A 12846-nucleotide genomic window follows, 5' to 3' on the forward strand; every position below is an offset into this window, starting at 1 on the left:
TTTTGTTTCAATGCAGCCAAAACAAGCATATTCATTCCCACGGAGATTCTCAGCTGTGAATGTGAGTTGGGTATAGGATTTGCAATTGTGGGTCCAGTGCTTTTTCTAACATTACATCTACCAATTCACCCGTGCAAAAATGAGCTTTAAGATAACTAATCTGGCCTGAAGGACAATGGGATAAAAGTATCTTGAAGCATAATTTTTCCATATTAAATTCACATTAGAAATTGAAGTTGCCCAATTTCTTTGTAACTGCAGGTTTCATATTTTCCTTTGCCTCTGAATGACAACAAGAGGGAGCTAGCTATTGGTGGGGTTTTAGTGAAGCGATTGTATTGGTTGAGAATATGATGGTTCAGCAGTGTTACTGGCCTGCTGGTGATTTTCCCGTCACTTGATGGTTAAGATGAAGACATATAGTAACAAATCTTGTCTGTCATCCCAAATGAGTGTGCAGCTTGGGTATGAACAGCTACTATTACATCTTGAAATCTTATTGACCCAAAGAGTAACATTCAAGGTGAGTGTGGAGATGTCATGAGCCAGATCATTCTGTTGTACCAATCGAGGAGAACGGTCTAGTTGTGGGAGGAGAGAGAAAACAGAAAGGAAAAGTACACAGATTCTGTAAGCCTTGAAAAAAAGCAATTACATGGATAAGTTGGTATGGTGCACTAGAACCATGTCCATAAGTATGAAAGCACTTGAAAGCAGTCACCAGGAATCCAGAAGCAAAAAAAAAGAAAGAACTTGGGTATGAACAGCTACTATATGGCGCCTTTCACAACCTCACTACATCTCAAAGCCTGTCCTAGCCAATGATGAACTTTTGAAGTCGTTGTCGCTGTCATAATGTAGGGAAATGTGACAGCCAATTTTGCATGCAGCAAGGTTCCACAAACCGCATTGAGATAAATGACCATATGATCTGTTTTAGTAATGTTGGTTGAAGAATAAATGTTGGCCAGGACACCAGGAGAACTTCCCTGCTCTTCTTCGAATAGTGCCAGGGATCTTTTATGCCCACCTGAGAGGGCAGATAGGGGCTTGGATTAAAACCTCGAAGAAATATCTAATACATCAACTTTGCCATTTTTTCTCCAACTAAGCATAAATATACAAAAATATTAAACAAAAGTTTAAGTCAGTGCTTGTAGAATGGAATTGGAAAAAGTTCATTTAAATATTTGGATAGCTAAAATGGTTGCGGGAAAACTAGTTTCAGATAAATATCAAATTCTGTTTTACAAGATTGATTTCTTTGAAGGAACTAGGTATTTGTTTTTGTGTGTGTTTGTATAATCACAGTGCTTTACATGTTCAGACATTAAAGGTGCTGGCAGCATATTAAATTAATCCAGAGATTTGCAAACTGGGGTCCACAGATCCTAGAGCGTTCACAAGGTCATCAGATTTCTGTCCATCTGAGGCCGAGTGTACCGTGAGCACAGCGCCAAAAATGGTCATTTTTATGTTCAGTATTTGTTGACTCACTAGCACAGTGGTTCTTATGCTATATACTAAGATAACTACTTTTTGTTATGATAGTACTGGTTTTTTTGGGGCTATCTGACACAGTCTTTCCAGAAACTAGGACTGGGAGTGTATCAATATTTGCAGGGGGTTCCTCACACAAAGAATTTTGCAAACCATTGAATTAACCAGATGCTAATGTATTGATTCTTTTTTCAGGCATGCTGACTGAGGACGTTGCTGTGTTTGGAAACAGTTGGATGTCACAGTCTCCCTCTGATACCCCATGTGAATCTGTTTCATTCGATTTCCACAGTCCATGTCGGGACAAAGGAGCGACAATTAGGGTTAGTGTCTTCTAAATTACTGAATTGGTGAAAATCTGTAGGACCTCTAAAATTATGATCTTGAATAAAAGTAAATAATATATGATAATGCTTGCATTTATATGGCACCTTCTCATATTGAAATGTCTCAAAACACTTCTCACAACCTTTGGAGTGCAGTGACTGTTGTAATGTGAGCAATCATGGCAACTATTCTGTGCCAACAATGTACTACAAACAGCTGTAAGATAAACAACCAGTTAACCAGTGACTATTTGTGGTAGTATTGGTTGAGGAAGGAATGTTGGCTAAGAATAATGCCTGGGATCTTTAACATCCATCTGAACAGATTGATATGATCTCATTTTAACATCTCATCCAAAGAAAGGCATCTCTGATAATGCAGCAATCCCCCAGTATTGCTGTAGCAAAGAGCCAGCATAGGCATGATGGGTTGAATGGCCTCTTTACTGTAAATATCTATAATTCTATGGTTTATGGCTCAAGTCCTGCAGTAGGCTCAAACCCACAGTACTGTATTATGCAGTTTTGCGCACCAATTATAGAAAGGACATTAAAATCATAAAGAACATGCAATGTAGATTCACTAGGATGATATTGGGCATAGAAAGTTAGTTATGAGGAGACACGAGACACTGGGATTATATCCACTGTAGCAGAGAATGCTAAGAGAAGATGTAATAGAGGTTGTGGCTTATTGGCTTAAGTCCTGCTGTGGGGCTCAAATCTTCTGACATAGAAAATGGGTAAGGCCATTCAGCCCTTCGAGCTTGTTCCACCATTCATTTAGATCATGGCTGGTCTGTTTTATCTGCCTTTGCTCCATGTCCCCTGATACCCTTATCTTACAAAAATTTATCGATTTTGATCTTGAAAATTTCAATTGACCCAGCATCCATGGCTTTTAGGGAGGGAGAGTTCCAGATTTCCACTACCCTATCTGTGAAAAGGTGCTTCCTGATTTCACTCTTAACTGGCCTGGCTCTAATTTTAAACTTATAGGTGAGAGTACTGCTTATTAAGCCAACCTGATACAAATTAACACAGTAATACTCTACATATTATGTATATATAAATGAATTAGTTAAAGGGAATTCTGTTAGTTTTATGAAGATAAATAATATAAGGGAAAAAAAGCATAAGGAAGAATTTTAGCAATGCATGCTGATTTATTTTACATTTTGTAATCAAGAGTTGCATTCTGACCACAAAAGTTAACTTGTCAACACATTCTGTACACTCGGTGCTATATTAATTTTGTACATTTATTTAAAAGAAATAATGCCAAGAACATTCATTCAGTGTTGCTCTTTTTAATTTAATTCAGAATATCATTGAAAAATGTGAAGTTCTAGTGGGTTTTCCTTTCTTTACTTGTCGTGAATACGTTCAGCCTAACTCCTACATCGCCAGTTGTATTAATGATCTGTGCATGTAAGTATTAAATTTGTAACTGAATCTTTTAGATATGTGTCAGTTTCGCAAATAAAAAGTAGTTACATTTCATAAGTGAATATTAGAGATTCATTAGATAATGTTAGGTAGTAAATAAGCTTATTGTTCTGTGAAACAGGATGGATGACAGTGAAACCCATTGTCGTGCAATAACAGAGTACGCCAGAGCATGTTCTCATGCAGGCTATCCCTTGATGGACTGGAGAGATGATTTTCCTGCTTGTAGTGAGTTTTGTTTTTAATATCATTACTTTTGAATATTAAGGCACACTAACATAGTATGATCTCTCACAGTTCCATAAACTATTGAAAAAAATAAAGAATTCTGAAATAATCTAGTTTATTTTACCTAATTTGTAAAATCAAAATGCTAAGGAAAAGAACAGATTTTGCATAAATCTTTAATATAGTCTAGGGGGCTGTAAATTGGTATGCGTTGCGCTCGTTTTTCAGACGTATAAGGGGGTGCAAAGCATAGCAATTTAGCAGTGGGGCGACCTGTGGCCAATCTGCGCAGGAGTTTGGTTGCACTGTTAAATTCATGGGGCCTTTATTTTAGGACGCCTAAAACAGGCATCAAGACCTTTAAATATGAAAATTAGGGGCCTATCACCCGCTGAAGGATCCCATCAATAAATCAGTCGGCAGTGACCTGCCCCGCTCAGAATCCGTCAGCTGGAGTTGCGATCGGCCCTCACCGTGTAGCCCGCTCCAACCCCTCTCCAGTGACTTATGGCGAGGCGGGCGGCTCCTCATTGATGTCTTCACTCAGATGAGCTGCCTGTGCATGTGGCCCAAGAACCAATTTGCATCGGTCCTCGGGTCTCTCGGTTTGGGCCTGTACTGGTCGAGCAATGGCGAGTCTGGGCCTGAAACGGATCCAGACTAGTACTTGAGTCTAATTACCAGAAATATTTTTTCTTCTCATAAATCGTAAAATAACTTGGTATAATGGCGATTTATTTTGAATGGTGAAAGTATAATTGTGTGTATTGTTTTGAAAGATTAATTTGTTAATCAGAATTAGTTTCATAAGAGGCTCATGCCACAGCACCTTTAGTAATTTACAGGGTAATGGTTAAATCTTGATTTCCAGCATTTAGTGATCTACCATGTAGCAGTATTATAAATCCTTTTCACTCCAGACTCGAAGGTTAGCATCTGTCCCATTACCTGAATGGAATGAAACTGATACCCGAGGTAGCATTAAACTATTATTTTCTATTGATAAAGATTGATTACTATTTCATAAAGGGAGACTGTCTTCACACGGAGAGGAGAATAACCAATAAAAGCTGTGCATCATTTTAGTTACAATACTGTCACACATAGATGACAGGAATTTTGCAATGCAGTAATGTATATTGACACAATTTAAGTCATTGCTTCATGCTCTTAACTTTAGCAAGGTTTTCTTTTAAAGGTTCAAAATTGTGCTGTATCAAAACTTTTGTGCTGAATTTTTATTATATTTCAGCTGATCAGTGTGAAGATAGTTTTGTTCACCGTGATTGTATTAGTTGCTGTCCACCTACTTGCACATTTGAAAAGGAGTGCTTGGGAAGTAGCCTACACTGCCTAGATGGCTGTTACTGTCCAGATGGTAAGACCATTTAACCCAATTTTTAATGTCCATTTAAAAAAAATGTTTAGGTGTCTGAATGCTATACATAATTCCCTGACTCAGAGTGAAAGGTGCCTTATTTGCTTGGCTCTGAATATAGGGGGAAGACACAAACGTAGGTTTAACTCAGCCATAGAAACATAAAATGGTGAAAATACACAGCGGGGCCTGGAGTTTCCGCTCAATTGTGCTGGTTTTTGGTGTAATTTGGCCGAAATTGGCGTAACCAGCGCAAAAGATCGTGGAATTTTAAGTGCAAGTTACGTTCGGTGCAACTCGAGTTTCCGTGGCCTTTTGCGCTATTTAAAAAAAATCTCGCTCGAAGCAGGCCCCGTTCACAAAACTGGCCATGCCCTCAGGATGAATTAATTACCATTATGAGTTTTCGCTAATTGCGCTTGTTTGCGGGCCTTCGAGGAGGCTCCAAACATTAAGCTGGTTCTTTTGGGCGCAAGGATACTAATAGGAACGCTTTAAAAGTTTTTGAATATAATTTTTTTTTAATTTACTAAGAAACTGACTACTGTACCCCAATATAACTAGCAAATGGTTCTTTATATTTTTTACGTCATTTTCAGTCATTTACAATCTGGTTACTCACCGGTAGTAGATTGACACTGCGATTAAAAATGCTTATTTTTTTGTGATGAGCCCATTTCCAGCTGTATTAATCAAACTGCACCTAGTTACCACTCTCAAATATATCAAGGAACATTTTTAAAAGCAACATTAAAAAAAAAAATTACATTTTAAAAGCTGCCCGATTGCGCTGGTTTCATGGCAGATTTTACGTTCGGTGATATGCAAATGAGTTTGAGCGGAAACTCCAGGAAAAAAAACACTTCTCAAAACGGGTGCAATTTTGGGCGCAGTTTGCACCCGTTTCGCCGATTGCACCCACAGCGGAAACTCTACCCCAGATCTTTTTCTCTTCCAGATGCTGATGGACCTGCTGTGAATTTATAGCATTTTATGTTTTTTTCAGGTTTCCAGCATTCACAGTTTTTCTTTTTTTTTATCACAGTAGGAAATGATTAGTGTTAGCTAACTAAAGGTACTAAATTAAACAGTTACTGGTGAGGGGAAAGGGCTGGTGGAACTAGTTAACTCTAAGACAGCTGGATTTTGACCTTTTTTTAGAACACCAGCATTGTAAGTCACATCAAGAATATGTTTTAGTACCACTACCAAATTTAATCTAGTGCAAGACAAGGCTGTGTAAAATCTTTTATGCAAGTAGTAGCGGCCATTGTGTCTGAGGAAGAGCAATTTAGACACAAGATAAGAGTGGGTAAGTGGGTAAGTGGGTAAGTGGGGGTAAGGTACTGACCTGGATAGAGAACTGGTTGGCAGACAGGAAGCAAAGAGTTGGAATAAACGGGTCTTTTTCCGAGTGGCAGGCAGTGACTAGTGGGGTACCGCAGGGATCGGTGCTAAGACCCCAGTTATTCACAATATATATTAATGATCTGGACGAGGGAACTAGATGTAATATCTCCAAATTTGCAGATGACACAAAGCTGGGTGGGCGTGTGTGCTGTGAGGAGGATGCAGAGAAACTCCAGTATGATTTGGACAGGTTGGGTGATTGGGCAGATGCATGGCAGATGCAGTATAATGTGGATAAATGTGAGGTTATCCACTTTGGTGGCAAAAACAGGAAGGCAGATTATTATCTGAATGGCAATAGATTGGGAGAAGGGGAAGTGCAACGAGACCTGGGTGTCCTTGTGCACCAGTCGCTGAAGGTAAGCATGCAGTTGCAGCAGGCGGTTAAGAAGGCAAATGGTATGTTGGCCTTCATAGCGAGAGGATTCGAGTACAGGAGCAAGGATGTCTTGCTGCAGTTGTACAGGGCCTTGGTGAGACCACACCCTGAGTATTGTGTGCAGTTTTGGTCGCCTTACCTGAGGAAGAATGTTCTTGCCATGGAGGGAGTGCAGTGAAGATTCACCAGACTGATACCTGGGATGGCAGGAATGACGTATGAGGAGAGATTGGGTCGATTGGGCTTGTATTCGCTAGAGTTTAAAAGAACAGGACTAGACAGACTAGATGCAGGAAGGATGTTCCCGATGGCGGGTGAGTCCAGAACCAGGGGTCACAGTCTAAGGATAAGGGGTAAGCTATTTAGGACTGCGATGAGGAGAAATTTCTTCACCCAGCGAGTGGTGAATCTATGGAATTCTCTACCACAGAAGGCAGTTGAGGCCAATTCATTAAATATATTCAAGAAGGAGTTAGATATATTTCTTAAGGCTAAAGGGATCAAGGGATATGGGGAGAAAGCAGTGACAGGGTACTGAATTTGGATGATCAGCCATGATCTCATTAAATGGCGGAACAGGCTCGAGGGGCCAAATGGCCTACTCCTGCTCCTGTCTTCTATGTTTGTATGAGATGTGGGCACATCGGAGTTTCTGTAGAGTCTCCAATTGTGTCCACTGTGTCAATTTAAGAAAAGGTGAAACATGGGAGTAATTATTTTGTGTACACATTTCTCATTTTGTTTAGGACTTGTCATGGAGAATGGAACTTGTATATCAGTATCTAACTGTCCATGTATATACCATGGCACAGTCTATCCTATAGGATCTCATTTACAGGAGGGCTGCAATATGTGGTACGTTTCTGTATAGAAGACTAACTTACTGACACCAAATGTAGATTGAGAAATGAGAAGCAGTAAAAACAACTTTGCCTTAATTGTGTATCGGTTGTTTAATTTGTTAAACCCTTAATTCTTTTTGCAGTCATTAAATATTTTTCTCCCTTTCTAATTTAAATAATTCATAAGGTTCTTCAGTATATTTATATATTACAAGTCAAATATAGTATTTAAATGTGAACAATAACTAGAATGTTTGATGTTTGCAGCATTTGCAGTGGCGGTGTTTGGAACTGTACAGACAATGATTGCCCAGGTAATACTTCTTCTTTTGTCAGGTTTTGTGTGCTTGTTTAACACAATAATAATATAGTTTAGTTCAGAGTAATATCTCATTATTGCCTAATTAGGTAGATTGATGATGAGTTACACATTTAAACTATCCCATCAAATTTCACAATGAAGGAAACTGATTTTTCTTAAACATTTCTACTAAGGCCGTGATCTTACCTGAAGAGGCGCATTGGGGGCGGGACTGCTGCTTTCCGGGTTCTAGTCCCGCCCCCAGCGACGTCCGACGCACAGACGCTATTTTGCGTCAATTGACCTTGTTAAATCCGCCCTGCGGGCTTGCCGGCCAATTAAGAGAAAGCCGGTGTCAGTTGACGTCAGTTGATGACGCATCATCTGCCGGTTTTCTTAAAGGGTACATGCTCATTTTTGTTTGATTTTTCAGTGTTTGACTGCATTGAGTTGCTGCAAATACTGACAATCACTGTACAAAGGTGAGCCCTTGGACCCAGGCTCTCCAGTGACTCCCTCCTTAGGATAAAACAGATGGCAACTGCAGGTGAGGTTACAGAAGCGATCTGTCACTGGTGAGTGAGGTTTTCCCAATGAGCTGGGACTACACAAACACTTCAAACCTTATTACCTACAGAAAAGTCTAAAAACATTCAAAATGATTTTTCCAGCATTTCCTTACCTCCGAAACTCACCAGTGTACCACTGGATCCTTCATATCACTTCTGCAGCTGTCATCAATGAAAAAACATTACAGTAGACTCACAACACGCCACAATTACTTGGTGTGGAGTCTGGACATCGGGAAGCCCTCAGACGACCTGGCAAAATTGGAAAAAGCCTCTTAACTGCCCATTAACTACCTGTTAACAAGCAGTTAAGTGGCTATAATCCTCTTCCTGCCACTAAGAGTCGGGTCCCTGTGCAAATCGGGGACCCGACTCCCAGGAAGATTGATTGGAGGCTGGTTGGAAGCGGGTTCGGGACCCGCTGCCAATCTTTTTGATTTTGCCAGCAGTCACGCTTCCAAACCCGACCCCTGAGCACCGACAAAATCGAGCCCTGAGTGTCAGTTAGGCTTTTTAGTAGCCCTCTCAATTTGAGTCATATGGTTGTGGGTTGACATCCCCTTCCAGGATTTTGATCACATAATCTAGACTGACACTTCAATGCAGTGCTAAGGAATTGTTGCATTGTCAGAGGTCCCATCTTTTGGATTGAACATTAAACCAAAGCCCTGTGTCACAGTTCAGGTAAATGCAAAATATTCATTGGCACTATTTGAGGAAGAGCAACGGAATTCTTCCAGTTTCCCAGCCAACATTCATTCCACAACTTTATTAAATGGTGATTTATCTAATTTGATGTTTTGTGACCTTGCTGTGTGCAAATTGGATGCTGTGTTTGGCTATCTAACAATGGTGATTATTTCAAAAGTAATTAATTGGCTGTAAGGTGCTTTGGGATAGCCTGAGGACATGAAAGATGCTCTATAAATGCAAGTTCTTTCATTCTATGCTTGGAAAATTTGAAATTCCCCCAAAAAATGTAACAAATACTTCTTTCTTTTAGCTGAATGCTCAGTCATAGGAGACATGCATTTTACTACTTTTGATGGTCGGATTTTTACATTTCTTGGCACCTGCCAGTACATCTTTGCAAAGAGCCGCAGAAGTAACAAGTTCTCTGTGACATTACAGAATGTGCCTTGTGGTCAGGTAACAGAATAAAAATTCTTCTTCTAATTGAAAAAGTTATAATGCAGGATTAAAATTCCTATTGACTCTTAAATTACCCATGTGTGTTTTTTTTTAAATTTGACTGAAGAAAATAAGCGAGTAAAACTTTTGGCACTTTTATGCAAATCACTTAAGTATTGTACATTTTGCAACAGATTCTCCAGTTTCACAAAAGCACTTTGTAATCTAGTCAATTGGTAATTTCCACAGACACTGACACTGTCATTTTAAACTGAATTACTTCATTATGTGGATAAATTACTCCAGGCTGATGACTCATGATGGCAATATTTCTAAATATATTTACGTTACCATGAACTTGTGTTTGAAACATTTTAGGTGAACTTTTGGGCAGGAAATTAAAACATTCCAAACAAAAATTAAGATTATATATTTTGATGAAGGTCTTGAAAGACATAAATTCTCATTCAGTGAAATGCAGCAACCAAGCTGGAATTCATTTCATCTATCTTAGTGTTGAGAACATCCTTTGTTCAATCTGGGCATGACAACTTTGGAAAGTACAGGAGCAGAAAAGGTTAGGGAGTCCATCTGGCCAGTCTCAAAAACTAATGCCTCTCCATTGCCCAATCCCTCAAATGTTTTTCCACATTATCTGCCTCTGGGCAGTCTATTCGACACACTCACCATCCAATATACAAAGTAGTTAAATCTAAACTTCCTGTATACCTTCCCTCTTCTAAACTTGAGTCCATGAATTTTCTTGTATGGCAAATAGAAATCTGTACTTTGCGTGGCCATACCAGTGCTTTATCATGCCCTGGGATTTGTGCTGTACCCCTCTGGCTATGCATCTCAAGATTTGATTAGCTTTTTTAGCTGCTGCCCACAAGTTTAGTTTCAGCAAACTATCCACCACTACCCTCAGATCCCACTCCTAAGCTGCATCCTGTAGCCTACAGCCATTTAGTTCATATTTCAATTATTTTTATTTCCCTTCCTTAGTTTCATTACCTTGCACTTGGATAGGTTGGGAAGGAGCCATTTGTCAGTCCACCTTCACAACCTATCCAACTCCCTTTGTATTTGGTATGCCTGTACCATGTTGTTTGAGCCCCCAGGGTGTCATCTGGACAATTAGCGCTGTTTCACTCCCCACTTCCAAATGATTTATATTCATTGTAAACAGCAATGGTCATACCACTGATCCCTGTGGCACACCTCTGTTCATCCCTTGCTATGCTGATGCAGCTCTATTTGCAATTACCTTTTGCTTCCTTTGGTTTAACCAATTTTCAATCCACTTCAGAAGTTTCCTTTCGGTTCCATGCTGTTACAAGTTTCGAGTCTGCCTTAGATATTTCTCTGGTACAGCGGTGCTGGTCATTTATAAAGTGGTTTGAGCATCTTACGTTCAGGAGCATGCCTGCACTGCCCAATATCTAAGTACAGGTAGACTATCCTTTATCCGAACTTCCGAAAACCGAAAACCTCTAAAAACCGAAAGTTTTTTCGTTCAGCGTAAGTCGTGCGCACGACATGACCAGAGTGGTGCACGACTTACACTGAGCAGGGCAGAGGGTCACAGAGTTCCCTCCTGGGTAAGAGATTGCAGGCCGAGCCGGGCAGTGTGAAGGAGATACCGGGAGAGTGAACCCAACAATACAGCGGCCCGTCCGATATTCTTTTCTCCACCCCCCACCCGACCCGACCCGACCCCCGACCCGTCCGATATTTTCTCCACCCCCCACCCGACCCGACCCGGCCCCCGACCCGTCCGATATTCTTTTCTCCACCCCCCACCCGACCCGACCCGACCCCCGACCCGTCCGATATTCTTTTCTCCACCCCCCACCCGACCCAACCCGACCCCCGACCCGTCCGAAATTATTTTCTCCCCCCTCCCACCCGACCCAACCCCCCCCGACCCGAACCGCGGCCCGTCCAATATTCTTTTCTCCCCCCGACCCCCTGCCGACCCCCACCCCCGACCCCCCGCCGACCCCCACTCCCGACCCCCCGCCGACCCCCACCCCTGACCCCCCGCTGACCCCCACCCCCGACCCCCCGCCGACCCCCACCCCCGACCCCCCGCCGACCCCGACCCCCCGCCAACCCCCCCGCCGACCCCGACCCCCCGCCGACCCCCCGCCGACCCCCCCGCCCCGACCCCCCGCCGACCCCCCCGCCGACCCCGACCCCCCGCCGACCCCGACCCCCGACAAATTTCCCAGTCTTATAAAATACCTTCTGAAATCCGAAAAATTCCGAAAACCGAAACTCAGCTGGTCCCAAGGCTTTCGGATAAGGGATAGTGTACCTGTATATGATAGGGTAATCCAGGGGTGCAACAGTAGGATTCCCTTGTGTTATGAACTGGACATCATGCCTTTCTATGCTGATTCCCTCTTACCATACTTACCAAGGTGCTTCATTAACCTTTTTTCAGGAAACACTCTAATGCTGTAAGCTTCTATGATTCTATGGCCTAGAAATTCAGTTGGCTGCGCCAGCCGTTAGCGCCTTAGGAGGAGTAGTTCTCGAGCGCTAGGCGCTTAGCGCCCGGGCGCAGTGCGATCTGCGCCTCGCCCCAACTTCAGTAGACATTTAGCGCCGGCGCAAAGTCATTGCGCGCGCTCATCTGCGCGCACAGATCATGACGTCATTTCGTCGTGCAACGCCCTTTGTGCGCCCGGAACCGGAACTTCACTCGCGCCGCCCCATTGTGCGCCTGGCGGCCCTAGCGACTGTTGAGTCGAACGGTGCTCAGCTGATGCGGGCCGCGGGGAGCGCAAATTAAAGGGCACTCCTGCAGTAGAAAAGGCAGCCGTTTTGCAACACCCCTTCTTTGGGAGGAGGAGGAGGAGGAGGAGGAGGAGGAGGAGAAGAAGAAGAAGAAGACCGGTACCACATAACAAACTGATGGAGAGAAGCCCTCCTCAAAAACACAAATACACTAGTCTCGGCCTTTCAAAAAACAAATCCACCCTCCCCCTTTAAGAGCTCACCGGAGCCAGAGTGTCTGCCGGCAATCAGCAGCTCGCCGCACCTGCCCTGCGCCCAACTTCCGGTTTTAGCGCCCCGGGCTGCCGGCTTAGCGCCTAATGATAGTCGTGCATCGCTTGTTTTAGCGCAGCAGCAACCTCTTAGGGCGATGCAACTGAATATCGGCGAAGGGGGCTCGACTTTGCGCCGGGCACAAACTTTAGCGGCCGCCCGACTTTACCGCCCCAAAAGTGGCTATACTGAATTTCTAGGCCTATATGTATACAAATGCTTGCTATTTCTTTTAATATTCCCTGCTCTCCTGACATCACTTTATATTTTATCTCT

General features: G+C 42.5%; 1 protein-coding gene across 1 annotated transcript in view; it reads left to right on the forward strand.

The window, feature by feature from the left end:
* otogl (otogelin-like) overlaps window positions 1–12846 on the forward strand; it is a 237127-nt gene that overhangs the window by 18459 nt on the left and 205822 nt on the right. Inside the window, exons 6-12 of the mRNA XM_086009727.1 lie at window positions 1696–1823; window positions 3151–3257; window positions 3397–3503; window positions 4756–4881; window positions 7417–7525; window positions 7780–7826; window positions 9386–9531. Coding sequence (XP_085865853.1) covers window positions 1696–1823; window positions 3151–3257; window positions 3397–3503; window positions 4756–4881; window positions 7417–7525; window positions 7780–7826; window positions 9386–9531 — 770 coding nt within the window. The remainder of the gene's footprint in view (window positions 1–1695; window positions 1824–3150; window positions 3258–3396; window positions 3504–4755; window positions 4882–7416; window positions 7526–7779; window positions 7827–9385; window positions 9532–12846) is intronic.

The sequence above is a fragment of the Somniosus microcephalus genome, chromosome 16, assembly GCF_052327205.1.
Source record: "Somniosus microcephalus isolate GS21.2 chromosome 16, FLI_Smic_1.0, whole genome shotgun sequence".
Lineage (NCBI taxonomy): Eukaryota > Metazoa > Chordata > Chondrichthyes > Squaliformes > Somniosidae > Somniosus > Somniosus microcephalus.